Genomic DNA, 20399 nt, shown 5'->3' with positions numbered 1-20399 from the left:
GTTCCGCAGGGGTCTGTTTTGGGACCAGTTCTGTTCAATATCTTCATTAATGATTTGGATATTGGCATAGAAAGTACGCTTATTAAGTTTGCAGATGATACCAAGCTGGGAGGGGTTGCAACTACCTTGGAGGATAGGGTCATAATTCAGAATGATCTAGATAAATTGGAGAAATGATCTGAAGTAAACAGGATGAAGTTTAATAAAGATAAATGTAAGGTGCTTCACTTAGGAAGGAATAATCTGTTTCACACATACAGAATGGGAAAGGACTGTCTAGGAGGGAGTACAGCAGAAAGGGATCTAGGGGTTCTAGTAGATCACAAGTTAAATATGAGTCAACAGTGTGATGCTGTTGCAAAAAAAGCAAACATGATTCTGGGATGCATTAGCAGGTGTGTTGTGAACAAGACACGAGAAATCATTCTTCCGCTCTACTCTGCGCTGGTTAGGCCTCAGCTGGAATATTGTGTCCAGTTCTGGGCACCCCAATTCAAGAAAGATGTGGAGAAATTAGAGAAGGTCCAGAGAAGAGCAACTAGAATGATAAAAGGTCTGGAGAACATGACTTATGAAGAAAGGCTGAAAGAATTGGGCTTGTTTAGCTTTGAAAAGAGAAGATTGAGGGGGGACATGATAGCGGTTTTCAGATATCTTAAAGGGTGTCATAAGGAGGAGGGAGAAAACTTGTTCTTCTTGGCCTCTGAGGAGAGAACAAGAGGCAATGGACTTAAGCTGCAGCAAGGGAAGTTTAGGTTGGACATTAGGAAAAAGTTCCTAACTGTCAGGGTGGTCAAGTACTGGAATAACTTGCCAAAGGAGGTTGTGGAATCTCCCTCGCTGGAGATATTTAAGAACAGATTAGATAGACGTCTGTCAGGGATGGTGTAGATAGTGGTCGGTCCTGCCGTCGGGGCAGGGGACTGGACTCAATGGCCTCTCGAGGCCCCTTCCGGTCCTAGTGTTCTATGATTCTATGTCACGTAAATGTTTAAAAATACTTCCTCCATCTCATTAGCTTCTCTCTTTACTTCTTCATTTCTTCTGTCACCTGTTTCATAAAATTAAGCCAGCTGCGGTATAGTTAGTATGCGCGTATGTGTTTACCTTAGAAGACTATGGACCAAATTCAGCAAATCTGATGCAAAAGGTTCAAATTATCTTGCCTTCAGCCAGCCAAGACCCTTTCATCTATCAGAGAAGTACCCACATACAAATGGGTGTGCTGCTGAGTTTCATTAATTTTCTGAAAACTGGGCATTTTTAGCTCTGCTACTACTGCAGTTACAGCATTCAGGAGATGAAATAGGAGCCAGGAGACAAAGTAATGTTTAATTTTAGATGAACAAGTCTTGCACTTTGTAACCAGCATGTGTAACCTCTGAGTTTCAGAGAGGCCGCAGTAGGCCTCTGATTTGCCAGGCAAAATATGTAGTCGGTAGCTTTTATACCACTTCAGTATCACTTTGTGCAAGTCTCACAAGGCACTGGGAGTCACACCTGCAAGCGTCTGTTCCTGGACCTCCAACTTAGTATGCCCATCTGTAAAATGGTAATAATAAATAACTCCTTTGCTGGGACTTGTGAGGCTTAATTAATTGACGTGTAGAGAGATTGAAGATTTTTGCATAAAAGTGCAAATTATTATTTTAGGAGTATTTTCCTCAACAAATGTGTTTTTAATTACTAGGGCATTTGGAGCTCTATGTCTGAATAGCTGAAAAAGTATTAAAACCTGAATTCCATTTGGAATTTACGCATAGTTCCTTTGGAGGTTTAATTACTGTGTGAGATGATATTGTTTGCAAGAGTGCCAGGCTATTGAAAACTTTATGTACACATTTTTGTTTTCTTTGTTTCTCTCCCCTAGAAATGGCTTCCCGAAGCAAACCGCTGCCCAGCTGATCCTGAAAGCCATCTCCAACTACTTTGTGTCGACAATGTCCTCTTCCATCAAGACGGTGTACTTCGTGCTCTTTGACAGTGAGAGTATAGGGATTTACGTGCAGGAAATGGCCAAGTTGGATGCCAATTAAGCCTAGAAAGCTACAACAGCAGCCCTCTTATCCACCCCTCCCATCCCATTCTTAACTCATTGTGAAGCAGATCACCCCTTATTTTAAATTTTGCTCATATAGGGGAATAAAGTTTTCTTTGGTTGGTTTTTTTTTTGGGTGGTTTTTTACTTTCTAAAATGTCTTTATGTTGGCACTGATGATAGTTGGCATTACTGCTATTAATGCACTGTGCTCCAGGCATCGTCTGAATTTTAGTGTAATCTAGAAGATTTTATAATTTTATTTTAATGACGTATGGATTGATGCAGAAAGTTGTTAGCAGTCTGTAGTCTTTTACTCGTAGAAGAAAACGGCAGACCCTATTTTGTAAGTGTTGTGGTGCTTTATCAATACATCACGTGGCGTTCCTCTCATTTTTTTACGAAAAAATTACATGCTACAAAACTAATTTTGTTTGTTTATTGTCTTACTGATGAATTGGGGGGGAAAAAAAACAAAACAAAAAAAACTGTTGTCCTTAATTATATTTGCAATTTGGAATTTGTGTGAATTGATTTAGTAAAATGTTTGAACTGTTACAGTTGGTGTGTCTGAATCGTTTTGTAATCCTTTGACAGTTTTGGGGGATGGAATAGATGGTAAAAATTCATGGGGCTTCCATCCATTCGTCAAACCACAATACTTAAAACCTAGTGCCCAAAGATGCTGAATATTTGTAGTTCCCTTTGATTCAGCTGCACTAGTGATTTCGCCACACTTTGGAAAATGAGGCCTTTGTAAATTGAAATAAGTGGTCTCAGTTTCTGGGAGGTGCTTCAAAAGTCTCTCATGCAGAGCCTGACTTTATTTGTGTTTTTTGTTTTACCTTGGGAGTCTGAAGGCATTTAGTTATCATTGAATTTCAACCAAAAATGCTGGTCTAAGTTTTGAAGCCCCCCAGTTCCCTTGTATTTTAAGGTTGACAGATACATTGTTAATCATTGGTCCCGAATTATAAAAATCTATACACAGAATGCAGGTTAATTCCAGAGAGCTACTATCAGTATGCTTTATGCAAAAGGTATTGTGTTTCCTAAATACAAATGAATCTTTATATCATTAGTCCAATTTGCATTTGATTGGCATATCATTCACACAGCCTAAATCAGTTCAGCATAAATACAATCTTACTTTACAGAAATCACTTGTTTGTACTATGAGGGTGTAGGAAGTGTCAAAAGTTATAGGAAACCTATGCTATATGTCACACCAGTTCTGTCCCTTGGTCAGAGGTTTTCCTTTGAATCATTGTGCTCTTTCTATCTTCTAGACAGAAAATGTATGTTTACCCTTCTTCAGTAGTTATATTTGCTGATGTAAAAGAGTCCTTTAAATTCATTCTGACCTGATCCAAAGCTTGTTAATAGAATGACTGTTACTGACTTCAGCAAATTCAGGATCCAATCCAGCTGCGAATTTGTTTTGAATAGTTATCAGATAGGGCTGATTTATGATCACATGACCTCTATTGAAGTTGTTTGTGTTTGTCACTGTATGCTTGCAATTAATTCTGATTATATAGAAGTATGACAAGGTGGAGAAAGAATATATTTTTTCAAATGGGAAATAAGTAATAACAGCCTCAGCAGGGCTGTTTGTGATTTTTGGGGGGAGGAGTAGATAATAACTGGAGTCAGAGAGAGAAAGAGTTGAAATTTAGTTGTCTTTAATCTTTCCATAAGAGTGTCATGTCACACCTTCTTTAAGGAAAAAGACTCAAAAAGGAAGTGAAAACAATCACTTGAAAATGGTATAGGATTTAAATAAAATGTTTTACTAACTTCAATCACATTGGTTCTAATCACTGTGAATTTCAGAACTGCATTTTGAACAAGCTCCACTAGATGTCACTAAAAGGATTGAAAAATGAACACATAAAATACATTTAATTTAGATGTTTGGCTGAAGAGGAGTAAGTTGAATTGGTGAGTACAGTTTGCATGGACATTAGGTATATTTCCCTTAATGCAGATGATATATATATACACACACATCAAAACTTTTGTGCTTTGTGCCATTTACAACATCCACAGTCTTTTCTTTGTAGTGTACACTGTTGTGTAATGTTTAGCACCAAAATTGTCGAATGATTTAGAACAAGTGTCATTTCCAACTGAACTGAAAAAAAACAAATGTTTTCATTTAGCACATACCACTGCAATAACAATTTAAATAGTTTCAAAACTGCTTAAAATACCTCTTCCCCTCTTTCTCCCTGCCACTGCACCCTTCCCAACTTTTTGAATCAATACGTACTATTACCTGTACAACATCAGTCGTCTTTGGCTTAGGGCTTAATACATAACTGAGCTCTCTCTCATTCCACAAGTAATCCTACTGATTTCAATGCAACTGTTTGTGACATCAGGCAGTCATGAGAATGGGAATTCTAGTCTGGCCCTTTCGTGAATTACACAGTGAATCACAGTAGAAAAAGTTCTAGTAGGCAAATGTCCCATCTCCAGGTGAATAGACAGCTTCTCCCTTGAAAATGTTTTTTGCTGGTTAGTCTGCTTTAAAAAAAGTCCCAAATAATAGGTCTTCCATTATTTTCTTTGGCAGACAACTCCACCCATTGATAGATTTCCCCTAACAGGAGGTTTCTATAGTCTATTTTACCCTTTTCTTTAAGTATCTCCAATCAATACTAATTATGGAACCTGAGATTGCACTCATTGAAGTCATCAGGAATTTTTGCAGTGATTTAATTTTTGGTGGGCAGTACTGAGCTCCAGGTTCCCTTTGTACCAAACTAGATCTTTCCTTTTTCATGAGTGTATTCCAAGTCATTCCAGTAAATTGATCAGCCCATTTGAAATAGCCCCACAGACTCTTAGCAGTTAAAACTGGTTTGGTAATTTTACTAAATATTTTTGAAGGGCAATTCTTCACTCAGCATGCATCTGAGTCGCTGCCTTCCAACCTCTACACACCTGATATCTGGTACCCTCCCACTCTGTGGATGCAAATGAATTAAAACTGGCTTACAAGCTAGTTATCTGCTAGATCTCCATGTCATTGTAAATGGGAAATCATTGCATGGATGTGTTTCCAGTGGATTCCCGCCATGATGGGTTCTTGTGCCAACTCTATTTAATGTTGTTATCAAAGAACTAGAAGAAAACTTAAAATCATCATTGATTAAAATTTGCAGATGATACAAACATTGAAAGAGAGGTAGATAATGAAGAGGACAGTCCACTGATTCAGAGCAATCTGGAATACTTGGTAAACTGGGCACACATAAATAAGTATGCATTTTAATATAGTTAAGTGTAAAGGAATACATTGAGGAGCCAAAAATATTGGCTGTATTTATAGGTTGGAGGATTTAGCTTGAGAAGCAGTGACTCAATGAATTCAGGCAATCAGGGTGGATACTCAGCAGAAAGCATGAGCTTCCAGTGCAATACTGGGGCCAAAAGAGCTCAGATGTATAAACAGAGAAATCTCAGGTAGGAACAGAAAGGTTATCTTATCTCTACAATAGCTTCATCCAATGGCTGCTGGAATACATTGTTCAGCTCTGGTGCCCATCACTCAAGGAGGTTAATAAATGGAAGAGGGTTCAAAGAAAGGTCACCATAATTGTTGAAGGATTAGAAAACCTGCCTTATAGATGGAAAGAGCTCTCTATTTAACAGACAGAAGGTTGAGTAACTGGATAACACTCTGGATCATGGGGAACAGATATTTAGCAGCTTCTTCAATCCAGTAGAACAAAAGCCAAATGGCTGGATGTTGAAGCTAAACAAGTTAAGACTAGAAATAAGGTGAACTTTTTAATGGTGAGAGTAATTAACCAGTGCTACAATTTACCTACAGTTGTGGTGGAGGCTCTCCATCAGTGGCTATTTTTAACTCGGTTGGATCTTTCTCTAAAGAGCTGTTCAGAGAAGGATTTGTGGCAAGTTTGATGGCCTGTGTTGTACAGGAGCAAACTAAATGATCACTGACCCTTTCTGGCCTTGAAATCTACATATTTGTAAGTGAATGTCTCAGCGGCACCTGCTCCTGTTGCCATATGCCAGAAAACACTAAAGCTCCAAGCTGCAGAACAGCTTTAATGTTCCCAAATCTAACCTCCTCTATCAGCAAGGGATTCAGAAGTCAAGGATCTAGCAGCATGGTTAACTCAGTCATACTACACAATCTATATTATGGCATACATTTAGAAACCAAACCAATACTGTATCAGCATATGGATTTAAAGAAAGTGCTGCCGCTATGTATATTGTGGCCAGGTTATCCGTGCTTTCAGGTCATTGATTTTTGCATTTTATTTTTCAAATGTAAAGGGGCAAGCTGCATTTGTACCCCGCAAAAATCATATTCAGGCAAGACCAACTATGGAAAGCTTCAGACCCACAAGTGAGTGTTTTCGTAAGGTTGTTTTCATTTGCTTGTCATATGAATGTTTCAAATCAAGGTTAAAAAGGAAACTGGTTTGAAACTTTAACTCTAGAACTATTAATTTTGCCTGAAACTCTTATAAAGGATCTGATTCTTACTCTGTTTTTACTCTTTTGTACCTCCATGAACTTTTCTGCATTGTGCAAAAGAGAATTAATTTTACTACTGTCCTTAGCATGAGTGAAACTATGTGGCTTTAGATATTCCCTGGGCATAATTACAGCCTTCTAGTCTCCAAACAGCTCACCCATTGTACATTGTAAACCCATATGATTTGTTTATAAGACAGAATGACTCTATTGCATTCATGGTCTAGTTGCCATGCTAGGTCACAGAGAAGTGTTATTTTTGCCTCCCAAGAGGCAAAAAGTTAAAATGCAGTTTTTTCACAAGAAAGAGCTCATAAGTATTGTACAGATCTGCCACTGGAATTCTTGTTTCCTCATGTCCCACGTTATTCACCTGAGAAATGGAAACAAGGCAGAATTAATAACATGTATATAACCCCATTTTACTAAAATAATGTGGGAATGGAAGAGTCTTTGGAAACAGAACTGGGAATGTCATATATGACTGACATTCAGTAACAAACCACACTCTTCTTACTTAGGACTACAGATGGGATTGACATGTTTTGGCAAATTACAGATGTGGACCAACCTTCAGTGTTCACATCTGGATTTAGACTGAATTTTTTCCCATAATTGGGCATGACGGAGATTGTTATGAGCCCATATGTACATCCTGCCTGGATGGGATGTTGGGAATTCTACTGTGAGAGAGGGCAGGCTATGGAGGACCTGAAGGGGGTGGGGGACAGAGGACCAAGCCAGATAGAACAGGTGATGCTAAGGTTGAAAAGGCAAATGGAGAATAAGGTGGAGACTGCTTCTGTTCTGACGTCGGATGTGCTTGCCGAGTAGACATCTGGTTAGAGGTCCAGCTGCTTTCAGAAGACCTGCTTCATCAGTGGACAGCACAGTTTTTAGTCACTTTGCCCCAGAAGTTGCTGCCATGCTTTTTCAGTGTAGAATTTGCCTCCGTGATTTATGCCTCTGTCCAGGTTAAATCATAGTAACAATCTCAATTTAGGGTCTACACTCTAAATGCACTTGGAAGCTGATGCTAATGTGTTGTATAGCAGCTCACTTGTTAAACTAGGTATCTTACCATTGGCCTATCATACCCATGTTTTTTGATCTGCACTGGCCACCTCTGGGTTTCTTGACAGTGTTCCCTGTAAGTTGCGCACTTGGGCAGTTGCTCTGGAGAAATTCAGTCCAGTCAATTACCAGAGTGTCCATAATTAGGTTTTGGGTTTCTACTGGTGGTGCACATTCACAGATGCCTTGGTGCACATAAAAATTATTCTGCACATGGATGGAAAAAATCCCCAAGTGGATGGAAAATATTAGAGGGAACATTTGTTTCCATGGGGGAAGTTTAAGCTGTAGTTTTAAACCTAGGAAGCCCTAATTTCCCTGTGACGTTCCTGCCTGAAAGGTTTCTTCTCTGCTGGGGCCATACTGCTGCAGTTGTGATCAGATTTGGTCCAAAACCTAGAGAGACACTCAGCATGCTAAAGAAAGGTCCCTTGCTTTCATTCCAGCCTTTCTGACTTGACGTAGCTGGAATATGTTGTTCGTGTTACCACAATGAACCTTCTTAATGGGGCTTCCAAGGAGAAGGCTGATGTCTGGGGAGAATGAGGGTTTTCTTTTAATATTTTGCTTATCTGATTATTTCTGGTCTGTGTTGGGTTTCTATTGATTATTTTGTGTGTTTTTAAAGAAACATGGAAGGCCCCAGAGCCTGCCACTGGGCATGTATTTAACTGTGATACTATGAATAGAACAGGTGATACTATGATAGAACAGTGATATTATAAATAGAAACTCACAATGCATCATAATGATGACATTTTCAAAGTACTGGACTATTTCAACTCTTTCCCTTCTCGCTGCTCAATCACACCAGGCATTGATCTCTATTAATACCACAGGTAGAGCAATTAGGACCATTAATTAATTAATCCTGGTTGGGATGATTTAGTTAATCCTGCTTTGGGCAGGGGCTGTACTTGAAGACCTCCCGATGTCTCTTCCAGCCCGAGGATTCTATGATTAAATTAATTGACCAATATTTGTGTGATCTTTTTAAATTGGGAACATGTCACAGAGGGGCTCCTTAGTTATTTATTACATTGAGTTTATATGGTACAGCACACCCATAACCAGCATGCCAATTAAGCACCATGAGGTAAGGAAATATCTCTCTGGGGAAGGATTCAATGAATACTTGAATGAATCATTTGAAATTCTATAGTTAGAATAAAATAACCCTCAAAGAGCTCATATTAAGGGCTCCATTACCATGCTGAATTAAAACTGCATATACAGTATTCAATCTCTGATTATAAATACTTATGCAGGAGAAAGCATACTTCAGCCTTCTGGCATACTAGAATTAATCTGAATTCACAGAAATAGTGAGTGGGCTTGGTATCTGACCAAAGCACATTCAGCTCTGATTATCTGGTCCTAAGCACCAAAAGAAAAATATAATTTCTCTCTTTGTAAACTTCCCATAACCAGTGCATGTGTCTAGAGAGCCTGAGAATTAGTTTAGAAACTCAGAATTTCTGCAGAAAAGCAATAGGTAATAGGTGAGGCAAAATAAAGGAACCTGATATTGGCTGAAATGCTGGAGAGCTTCCTTAGTACACCAAATAGCTTAAGATTTCCAAAAGAGGGGCTTCTATTTTTTTGCATTTGTTAATAATAGCTGATGTGGAGCCCCAGATTCCAGAAGCAATAGGAGTGAGAGAACTCCTCTAGTCTGTAATATGACTTTCAGGGGATGGTGAATATTTTCAAGGATCAGGCCCATAGTCTTCAGCAACTGGTTAGATACTCTGCCCTTCAGTTTCTATACAAAGGGCAATAATACCTAAAGTTGTAACAGCAAGTCAGAGGAAGCAGCATAATTGATAGGACTGAAGAGCTCAGGTAAGTAGAAGGATTGCATTTATATCCCTGGCTTGAGACCCAAAGGGAACTGGGCCAGTGCACACTGACTAAAAGACTTGAAAATTGCCACCAATTCCTTTTTGTGTTCTTCCCTTCAGAGACTTAGCTCGTTTCTCCATAGAATCCAGCTTAACACCTCCACAACTCATGTTTAACCATTATCACGAGCAACTGGCTCATAAATGCCTTTGCTCTTGCCTGGCTGTCACAAATAGGAATCAAGGGGTGATGATGCTGCTGTTTTCTGAAACAAACAGTGACATTGCACAGCGTAGCGGAAGAAATCCCAACTCTTCCACACTTTTGCACCAGCCTGGCTCAGAAAGGAAATGTGATATTTTTGTACCTTGAAATGACTAGCCTTCGTAGGCTTAGGAGAATAAATTAAAGTTGAGCCAAAGTATGCCTCAGCTGCGGTGGATGGGCAGATTGATTTGCTTTCCATCTGGGAGATTAAATTCCACTTCCAAAAAAAAATATATGGCACCAGCATAATTAGCTGTCAGTCAAGTTGCAAAGAGACAGACTAGATGGGATAATTGAAAGCCCTGCAGCTTCTCATTACATTCTACAGTAGCCCTATTTGCAAATTTCCACCTTGAGGTGCTTCTCAGAGCATTGTCAGAAATTGTACATATCCCTGTTGGCACATTCTTCTGGAGTGAAACACGAATATTGAGAAAAGACTGGAGTCATTTTAAGTAACTTTCACTTAACCCAACTTGGTTGTAATATATTTGTCAACAGCCTTTGACAGTTCAGTAGGTTCTAATTAGCTGCAGTTCAAGCAACTGGAAGGAAGTGGTAGTTCTTCAGGTATGGTTGTGTCTAGGTGGAATTCTATATGCAGAAAAATCTCATCTCTTTTATTTAACAGAAGCCTGGAAGTAGCAGTCCTTAATGGATTCACTTCTTCATCAAGTTGCCGTTCCCAAGGAACCTGTTAGCAGGTATGTTTCACTTAAAATAGCTTTCCTCACATTTTGTGTTTAGTTTCATGAGGCTAGAACACATTTGAGATGCCATGGGTAGTAAAGAAAAGTTCAAGCGAACAATACTGTTCTGGTGACCCCAAGGACCTGATACAAGTCTATACAGTATCTCCAGTGAATCAGTCAGAGATGAATTGGGTCCTGATAGAATAAAGCACGCTGAAATCATACTCCTTGTTAAACTATGGGGAATATGGGCAGAGCATATTTTAGATAAGAGAGATCTCCAATATGTTACTATGGTTGTGCATACTAACAAAAATGTTGATAGATGAAACAGAAGAGATTTGTAAGTATATTTGCCCCTTCCTGGAAGCACCAACATTTTCCAACTTAGAAAAGTTAACTGCTTCTCACAGAAGGAGGAGTCAGCATCACAGCTCCCATGGAAAAGCCTCCCCCTCAGCTTGACACTTTCAGTTTACAAAGCCTGGTGGAATACACAAATAGCCCTTTTAAAACTGAAGCTTTCATTATAAAGTACTAGTTTATAACTTACATTCACCCTTGAGTACCATAGACTCTTAAACACATGGATTTTCCTCTTACGTTGGTGCATGTGCGCGTGCACATACACACACACACACACAATGATTGCCCTCTCAAAATCCATGGGAGTCACTGGGAACAGATTCAGGAGGAGAACAGGTGATTTATGTACTGTTTAAAGCTGCATTAACTGCATTTGAACCAATGTCCCAGGCCAATGCTGGCTCCCCGCCTTCCCAGTAGAGCTCTGGTGTCCAATTAAAGAGCCCAGGTTCCGGCTGCTGCTGCCTCAGTGGCCAGGAACTTCAGGCCCCATGAGTTGCCAGTCCCTTTGTCCAACCATCAGCAGGCCTGGAAGTAACATGATGATGAACACAGTGTAAGGACAGAAAACGCATGGTAAGCTGTGAAAGGCCCGTTTCATTAGTAAAGACAACCAGGCTGTGTTAGTGCTGAACCCTCTGAGTATCCAAAACATTTTTGGAGTCCAGTCAGCTTTTCGAGGTATGCCGTCACTTCAAGATTGGGCCTATTATGTTACGTGGCCTCACGTATGTTAGGCTAGGGAAAATTGCCCTCTCTGTCCATATACAATGTCTCTTTATGATTTATTATATTGTCCTAGTCTTTTTGCCTCAATTTCTTCAAACCAGGGTGGAAATGGTCCATTCCTCGCCTTGATGCTAAATGCAGGTAGTCAATGAAAAAGAAAAAAAAAGCTGAAAAATATTTAAAAGGGAGGGTGCTTAAGTTATTGCAGCCCATGGGAGCATTAATATACGTGCCAACAAGTTACTGTATGCAGCTTCAACATGCTTATTTACTCTGCTGTGCAATAAAACTCTGTCTTAAATAGAGCCAAAAAACCATTTGCCATGGCAACCCCTCATCACATATGTGCTCCAGTACTATTTCTGACCACCGTCTTAAAGAGACATATACAGGATCAAATGGTCTGTGACCTTTGAGGCATTTTAAACATCCAAAAGACATTACCATGAATTGAAATACTTCCTATATGTTTTTAAGTAACATGTTAGGTAGTGGGCCCAAGGTATCTACTGTTTTCTTGCTTGTTTCTCCTTAACTGGCTTTCTAAAGGAATGAGAACACATGTCCACCATAAATCTGCATAATATATATTATAAAAGTAATGTTAAACTTACCAAAATAACAAGTATTGAGTCCTGCATAGTAGTGATTCTAGATCCTCATTCCAATCCTTTGCATCTTTACTAAACGAAACCTTAGACATGAGCTGGTTTCTCACAATGAGGAAATGAAAGTGTTACATTACATCTCAAGAATGTATACAGTTGTTCTGAGATCAGAACAAGGCGAGAAGCAGACCAGTTGAAATATCTGGGTAAAGATCAAAGGGAAGGGGAAAATTGGTGTGACTCTGTAGTAGGGGTCTACTAGCGATGATCAAAACAGGAAGAAGAGGTGGATGAGGCATTTCTAGGACAAACAGAAATGTCCCCAAAACGAAAACAAGGAATGGGTGATTTTAACTACCCAGATAGCTGTTGCAACACAAATTTCCAGTAAGTTCTTGGAATATACCAGGGATAACTTTCCGTATCAGAAAATGGAGGCAGTAACCACAGAGACAGCTATTTCAGGCTTTATTTTGACTGACAGGAAGGAATTGGTTGTGAATTGAAGATGGAAGGCCAATTTGAGTGACAGTATTTGTGAAAGGAAATAGTGCATGATTCTGAGCAGAAGAACCAGAGCAATGTTAGAAGAAAAATGGACTTTAAAAAACAGACTTTTACAACTCAGAGAGCTGGTAGATAAGGTACCATGTGAAGAAAATCTAGGGGATGAAGGACTGTAGGAGAGCTGACAGTTTCTCAAGGAGACAATGTTACAGATACAATCACAAGCTATCCCAACGGGAAAGAAAAATGAAAAATAGGACCAATATGATTCCATCAGGAGCTTTTAATGATCTGAAAAATTAAAAGGAATTGTTCAAAGAGTGGAAATAAGAATGAATTGCTTCAGAGTACAAAAGAACAACATAAGCATGTAGGGAAAAATCAGAAAGATGAAGGGAAAACATAAGTTACATCTCACCAGGGATATAAAAGGCTATAAGAAGAGGCTCCTGACATATTTATAGAACAAGAAAAAAATGAAGTGTAGGTTCTCTACTTAGCGTAGAAGAGGATAGGCTCAAGTGTGTATGGCTCATTTTGCTTTAGTCTTCACTAAAAAAGTTCAATGATGACCACATAGTCAACACAATTAATATTAACAAGGAGGAAGCCAAAATATAGAGCAAACAAGTCAAAGAATATTTAGGTAAGTTAGATTCATTCAAAACCGCAGGGCCTAATGGCAATTATCCAAGGTACTTGAAGTAGCTGAAGCAGTCTTAGAACCATTAACAATTATCTTTGAGAACACAGGGAAGATGGTGAGGTCCCAGGAAAGCAGAGAAGGATAATTATTGCACCTATCTTTGAAAAGGGGAACAAAGAGGAGCCAGGGAATTTCAGATCAGTCAGCCTGGCTTTGACACCTGGAAAGATACTTGATCAAATTATTAAACCACCTTTTTAGAAGTACCCAGAGGAAAAATGTGACACTATAAGGCGACAGCAGAATGTCACCATCAAGCGTAGCAAAAAATTATGTTAAACAGACACATTGCAGGTTTGACAAGCACTTTGTACTAAACCCACCTCCAACTGTGGTTTTCTGTAACAAGAGAATCCCTGTATGACTCTCTTTATCTTTGCATCATATGTGTTCCTAATTGGATGTCCAGGCTTTTTCTTCATATTTTGACATAACAAATAAAATGGTCCTTTTTTACCAACAGAGGTCCAATCCTGCAGTAACTTTCAGACAGAAAACTCCCATTGATTTAAAAAAACTAGGCTAATATTGGGGCTACAGCATTACAGCTGAACTGCTGAGCCTCCTTTACAGACCCTTATTTTTAGCACAGTCTTTCCTGGTGTTTGTTCTCATTACTGGTGTTTGTAAACACACTGGCACATTGTGGGTCAGATCCTCAGCTGGTGTAAATCAAATTATCTTCTCTGGTGCTACATAGATTTACACCAGCTGAAAATCTAGCCCTGTCCAATTGCGCTTTCTTCTCTTCACCCACCCACTCCTTTCTATAATTATTTTTAGATTTCTACACTGCCCATTTGGGTGCATGTCCATAATTCTTGGCCTAATCTACCTTCCGCCTCACCCTAGATCCAGAAAATACACTCTGGGTTTGTCTACACTGCCTCCCTATTTCAAAGGGAGGATGGTAAGTAGAGTGTTGAGAGTTTATTAATGAAGTGCTGTGCTGCATAGGCAGCACTGCATTAAGCAAATTCCCCTCTGTGGCGCCTTAGAAGTTTTAAACTTCGAAGTGCCGGCTCGCGTCTAGCCACGGCTCACCCGCTGGTACTTCGAAGTGCCCAGGCTACTTGGAAGTCCCTTTACTCCTCGAAATTTAGGCCAAAGTTTTGAGGAGTAAAGGGACTTCCAAGCAGCCCGGGCACTTCGAAGTACCAGTGGTTTAGCCACGGCAAGATGCAAACCGGCACTTCGAAGTTTAAAATTTCGAAGTTGCCATGGGGGCGGATTTGCTTAATGAAGTGCTGCATATGCACCGCAGCACTTAGTTAATAAACTCCCAACACCCTAATTACCACCCTCCCTTCAAAATAGGGAGGTAGTGTAGACACAGCCTTTGTGTCTGAATTCCTACGTCCTCCCATCGTCTTCTCTCAAGGTGCCCAGTTGTGCGTGGGAGAAGAGACGGGCATAGTAGGAGTGATGCTGGGGGATGCTCACTTAACCCGTTAGCCATTGAGCAATACACCCCGTAAAGCTAAAACAGAGGGACATTTCATTACCTTTGACACAGAGCCACCTTTGTTCTGGAGAACTCCCCATTGGAGCCACACAGCCAGGCAGTCACCAGAGGCAAAAGGCCTTAGAGTCTGAACAAGAGAGCTTGGCACTTCCTGGATCTCCAGGGACCTCACTCCATTGATTAAATTATTTGAGAGGCAAACAGTGAGGAACACAGTGGCGTTTGGAATCCCCCCCAACACACACACACACACACACACACACACACACACACACACACACACACACACACACACACACACACACACACACACACACACACACACACACACACACACACACACACACACACACACACACAGAGCTCCTGTCATGAATTTGTCTCTATAAGAAGTATCAGTCTGGCTCTTAGAAATGAAACATCTCACTGAACAGGGTCAGTCTCCAGCAGACTGTGGGCGGACATGCACACACCTCCGATACATTCACCAGTTTTCCCACTTCCCAGCAAAAGCCTGAGACTATAAACTTGATACTGTGTTGTGCTGAACCAATGAGGCAAGTGGGAGTTCCAGAAGCAAGGGCCCTTCACTGAGAAAGTCCTGTCTTCAGTCACATCTAAGGATTGTTAGCGAGAGTGCCTCTGGTGACCTTCAATCTCAGGGCAGTGAATAGAGAAGAGGTTATCTCTGTGTCAACAACAAGCCAAACCTGAGAAAGCAGTAAGTGTGTGTGTGTGTGCGCATGCGTGTGCGTGCGTGTGTACACACAACAGAACAGGTCTGTTCTTTAAGCCTTTCAGAGTGTAATTCAGTAATAGTTCAGGGTACACTCAAAGCTACATCTTACTAACTACAATGTTTGTGATTTCAGTGACATGGATGCACATGTAAGCTCTGTCTATATGGTGGGAGCAGTTACAGGATCCTGCAGTATGCCAGAATAGCAGCCCTGCATCGATGCTACCTGCCTCTCATTTCAAAATATTTTTTGAAATAACGAGCACAGCATTCCAACATTCCTGTGCAGCTCATCGCAGAAGGAGTAAGGGATGCCTCAAAATTGTGCCTTATTTTAACATCTGGTACCATTTAGACTGTGCTAAATGCTGAAATAGCCTATTCTGAAATTGACTCAAAATAAGCTATGCAATCTGTATAGTTTATTTAGAGTTTAGGCTGTCAAGTAAACATGGCCATACACAGGTACCCACCTGCAAATATGACTCACAAGGTTTCATTCCCAATTGCATAATCTACAGAAATCAGATAATCTATCTCTGTTCCTTGAAATGGTTCCTAAGTGTAGTGTGCAGCCTGGTTCATTACCACTGACATTATTTTACGCCAACGGCAGCAGGATCTGTGTAGAGTAACCCTGTCAAACACCTAATCTCCTAACACTAAAAATGATTTTTGAGTATCTGTGTGGGGGTTTGCCCATGTCTTACGATAACTGGACACAGATTCGTTAATGCCTTTGTTATTGCATTTGAAAATGGAGCCCTAACTGATATATATCTATGAATGATACCTGTGAGTAGAGCCTTTCAGTCTATTCTATCATGAGCCAGCCAATTTGCTTTGTGGCATTATTATTGCTTGAAAATGGCATGAAAATCAAGTGGACTCGCCAGATTGAATTAACATCTTAAAATTTCTCGCACCTAAGTGACTAATCCAAAGGAAAGGACTGTTCTGTCTTTGGTGACTATTCATTTGTCTCACCGAAACCCTATGACTCCAGTTTAAGAGCTTTTTTATAGACTCATATAAAGGAGAAAGTGAACTTTTTAACATGTTTGCACTCTACTAAAGCAATACACATAAAAAGTAGCACAACTGGGGTTCCTACACACATATATAGCCCGGCAAGTGCTATGGCAGTAAAGACAACAGTTACTATAGTTAGGCAAGAGATGGGCTTTTAATTCCCTTCTCGTCACTTAAGTATCCCAAGCTGAATTACATGGTTCCAGCAGCTACTGTAGTAATAATTGACCAGACCTTTTAGTCCTCACTCAAGAAAAATGTCCCAAGGGAGTTCCCTCTTGTATTAATCTTTGCTCAAGCAAGGGAGGAGGGTTCTCAATGATGTAAGTCTCAAACATGTAACTTGCAAGGCAGTCAGTGGAAAGCTTGTGTCTGTGATGACAGCACAACCACTACCAGAAATGATGGTTACAAACCAATCCCATAGCACAGGTAATGTGCAGAGATCACATTTCCCAGCCTGTTGTAAGGTCCTTTAGTACTGCTTTAAATAAACCACAGGGAGTCCAATAAAATCCAGCCCAGGCTGTTTTCTGAAAGGGAAAACAAAACCCAAGAAAGAAATGTGGCTTTGGGTTGAAAACAAAAGAACCTTATATTTTTCCAGCATTATAATAATTTTCTGAACACGATCCTTACAATTAACCTATATGATAATATTTGACACATTAGATTTATATGGATATCTCCACAAGATTAACTTCTTATATATTAACAAGCAAGGCCTAAAACTGAAACATGGAAATAATCCTCCCACGTGTAGTACTTTTGGATTCAATGGGGTTATTTGCTGAAGCCACTGGGATGACCAGAATGAGGAAGCAACAAATACATGGGAGGAGTTTCGAACTGCAAAATCAGTGATTTGATATCTGAGAGAAAATACTCAAATGAACACCTTGCTAACAGCTAAGTTTTGAACGAGCTGATTGACTAAAGAAAGTAATAATGTTTTTGAGGAAAAATTCTCAAATCCACTGGAGGAATTATTCTCATGAAGCAATCTGACCAATTGTAGTTACAGTAGTTGACTGTGTTGAGGGTACTTTTTGCAGAGGTGTCTAAAGCCAAACTCTGTGGTGAGACAAGCAGGGGTTTGGCCCTTCCACATGGGTATATGGCAGATGTTACTTTAGTTGTACCATGTTTGGATGGGTGCATATATTCTGCGTAAGGATCCGTACATCCCTATGGTTATTGTTATAACTTAATTTTAATAATAATTGTTTGTATGAGATTAGAGGCCATAACCAAGCTTTAGGCCTTCAATGTGCTAGGAGATTTATTTTCTTCAGGCTCAAAAGAAGAGGCAGTCCCTGCTCCAAAAAATATGTTGTTCAAAAAAATGAATAAAAGGTAGAAACAGCCGTCCCCAATGTCAAACATCATGTTGGGATTACAACCCAAGTCTCCTGAATTTGTGCCCTAGCTTCCTCCACACACTCCGTCCTCCTTGTCTGAATCATTTTATAAATTATATATATATGTACATCACACAGGAATCTGTGCACGTTTTCAACTACTTTTCAGATTAGGGTGCGTTCTCATCATGCAGTTTCCTAGGGGGCCTATGAGCACAGAAACTCAGAGAAGCCACGGAAAAAGCACAGGGAGCTGTGTTAAGTGATATCTCCCTAGATAGAAAGAAGAATAACCTCTTTATTTTCTTTTTTTTAACACAAATATGTACATCACGTTGCCCTTACCAGACGTGTGCTTTAAATTACTCAGGGTTAGAGGAAGCATGACAGAAAATTCCAGCAGCAGCAAGATACCGTGAAAAAGAGGCATGTTTTTAACTAGAAGCCATCAGTGCAATTGCAGCTGTCAGTTGTGCTTTAACCAAAGAGTAATTTTTTTAATGAAATGGGAACAGCATCTCAACCTGGAACACTCAAAAACATTATCTGTTTCAAGTGAAAGTTCAAAATGGTGGAGCTTCTATGAAGAGTCAGGTTAGAGCAGGAGCTTGGGTTGAGGAACATCTGAGATGTGATTAATTATCATAACCCTTTCACCCTTGACATATACTTACCTGCCTCAGTTTTGAGCTGTCTGGCTAAAGAAGAGCAATGAGGGTTCTATATCTAAGGAAAGAATTACAGGCACCCTTTTTCCAGGTTGTTTATAATTCTCCATACAGAGGTATATTTCAACCCAACACAACATTTCTTACATTAGTAATCCCATTAGCAAGTTTAACAAAGTCACTTTAATCCCAGTGATATTGTGACAAATACCATCAGGAGCCAAGACAGTTTTTGACCAATCAGATTGCAGAGAATTTGAAGGCACTTGAAGACTCAATGAAAGCAATAGGAAAAGCTTATCTTGCAGTTGTTCTTTATGGACCAAACCCTCAAGCTGTGCAAATCAGTTTAGTTGAAAAGACTTCAGTGGATCTGGTTCTGCAGACCAATTTATTCAAAGACATTTGAAGGTACTGTACTGTAACCTACCTACGTCTAGGCAAAGCAAAGCAAGCAGTCCTGTAGCTCCTTAAAGACTAACAATATTATTAGGTAATGAGCTTTCAGGGGAAAGACCCACTTCTGAAGAATCTAAACAGGTGAGTCTTTCCCATGATTAGTTCATATCTACATGAGCAGCCTCTGTCGACAGACGTCATTGTCAACAGAGAAACCTCAGCAATGCTTCTGTCAACAGATTGCATTGACACACAACGGCAGATTGAAAGAGCAAGCCACGCCGTCAACAGAGCAGCCAGCCCAGCCTTCCCTCTCTCAACAGCATGGCTGACTGGAAGCTCTGCAAACAGAGCTGCCCAGGGAACTGGAAGCCCTGTCTGTCGACAGAAGCATCTACACAAGCACTCTGTGGACAAAACACTGTTGACAGAGGTGTTATATCTGCCTGGGAGCAGAGATAACGCTGCCAACTGGACAGCTGAGTTTTGTCAACACAGTCTCAACAGAGCACTTTAACCATGTAGACGTTCAGCGAGTTTTGTCATCAAAAGCCCCAGTTGTGTTGACAGAAGGTGCCCCTGTAGCTGTGGCCTTCGTCTTTAATGTGCGACAGGAATGCTTGCTTTGGTTTGCAAAGATACAGACTAACACAGCTACCTCTCTGAGATTATGTCTAGGCAGTAACTGGAGGGAACAATCACAGCGAAGGGTTATCATCATTGTTCTTTCTAATTATTTCCATCCCTTGGACAGAATACATATTGTGATCTGCACCAAGCATGTGTGGATATGTACCACCCCTAGCAACACAGGCTACTCAGAGGGCAGCTCTGGGCACTCTGCTAATCAGCTGGGTGGCACCTGAATCTCTCCTGGGTCGCTGCCCAAGTGCTCAGCTTACAGGGAACACTGGTTAAAAAGATAATGTAGTAAAGGGATGGATTCAGGTAGAAGATGAAGTCAAGAATGCAGCAGAGGCGTTCTACCAATATCAGAGCCTGTAGTACTAGCCTTCACAGCCCTTATCCCACTGCTGTCATAAGGTCACCAGGACACACCCTAGCCATTGATGTGATGGTGCAGTGGTCTGTACCCAGAGATAATTTTCGGAGGAGAAGAGTCAGAGGAGATGATGGATAGTACATTGCAGGAGTGTTCTTGCAAGAAGCTGCATCATCTGTGTACAGCCAGGAACTGTCAAAACAACAACAGCACACTCTACAAGTTTCATTTGGATGCTGAAGGGGACTAGCTGGAAACTGCCCTTGTCAGAAAGATGCAGATGGCATGAGTCCAGATTAACCAACCGGAGAGTTTTCTGTAAGGGCGTCTTACTGATTATTGACTTTGCAGATTTCCCAACTCACAGCCCAGGAGATGT

At 40.3% G+C, this 20399-nt stretch overlaps 1 protein-coding gene across 4 annotated transcripts in view; it reads left to right on the top strand.

Moving 5' to 3' along the window:
* Nucleotides 1–2596, top strand: part of MACROH2A1 (macroH2A.1 histone) — a 69766-nt gene extending 67170 nt beyond the window's left edge. For all 4 annotated transcript variants that reach the window (XM_075010133.1, XM_075010131.1, XM_075010132.1 and 1 more), the window contains exon 9: nucleotides 1871–2596. In XM_075010133.1, the coding sequence (XP_074866234.1) occupies nucleotides 1871–2036 (166 nt within the window). In that variant the 3' untranslated portion in view covers nucleotides 2037–2596. The remainder of the gene's footprint in view (nucleotides 1–1870) is intronic.
* The last annotated feature ends 17803 nt before the right edge of the window (nucleotides 2597–20399 follow it).

The sequence above is a fragment of the Carettochelys insculpta genome, chromosome 15 (assembly GCF_033958435.1).
Source record: "Carettochelys insculpta isolate YL-2023 chromosome 15, ASM3395843v1, whole genome shotgun sequence".
NCBI lineage: Eukaryota > Metazoa > Chordata > Testudines > Carettochelyidae > Carettochelys > Carettochelys insculpta.
This window is presented reverse-complemented; position numbering and strand designations above follow the sequence as displayed.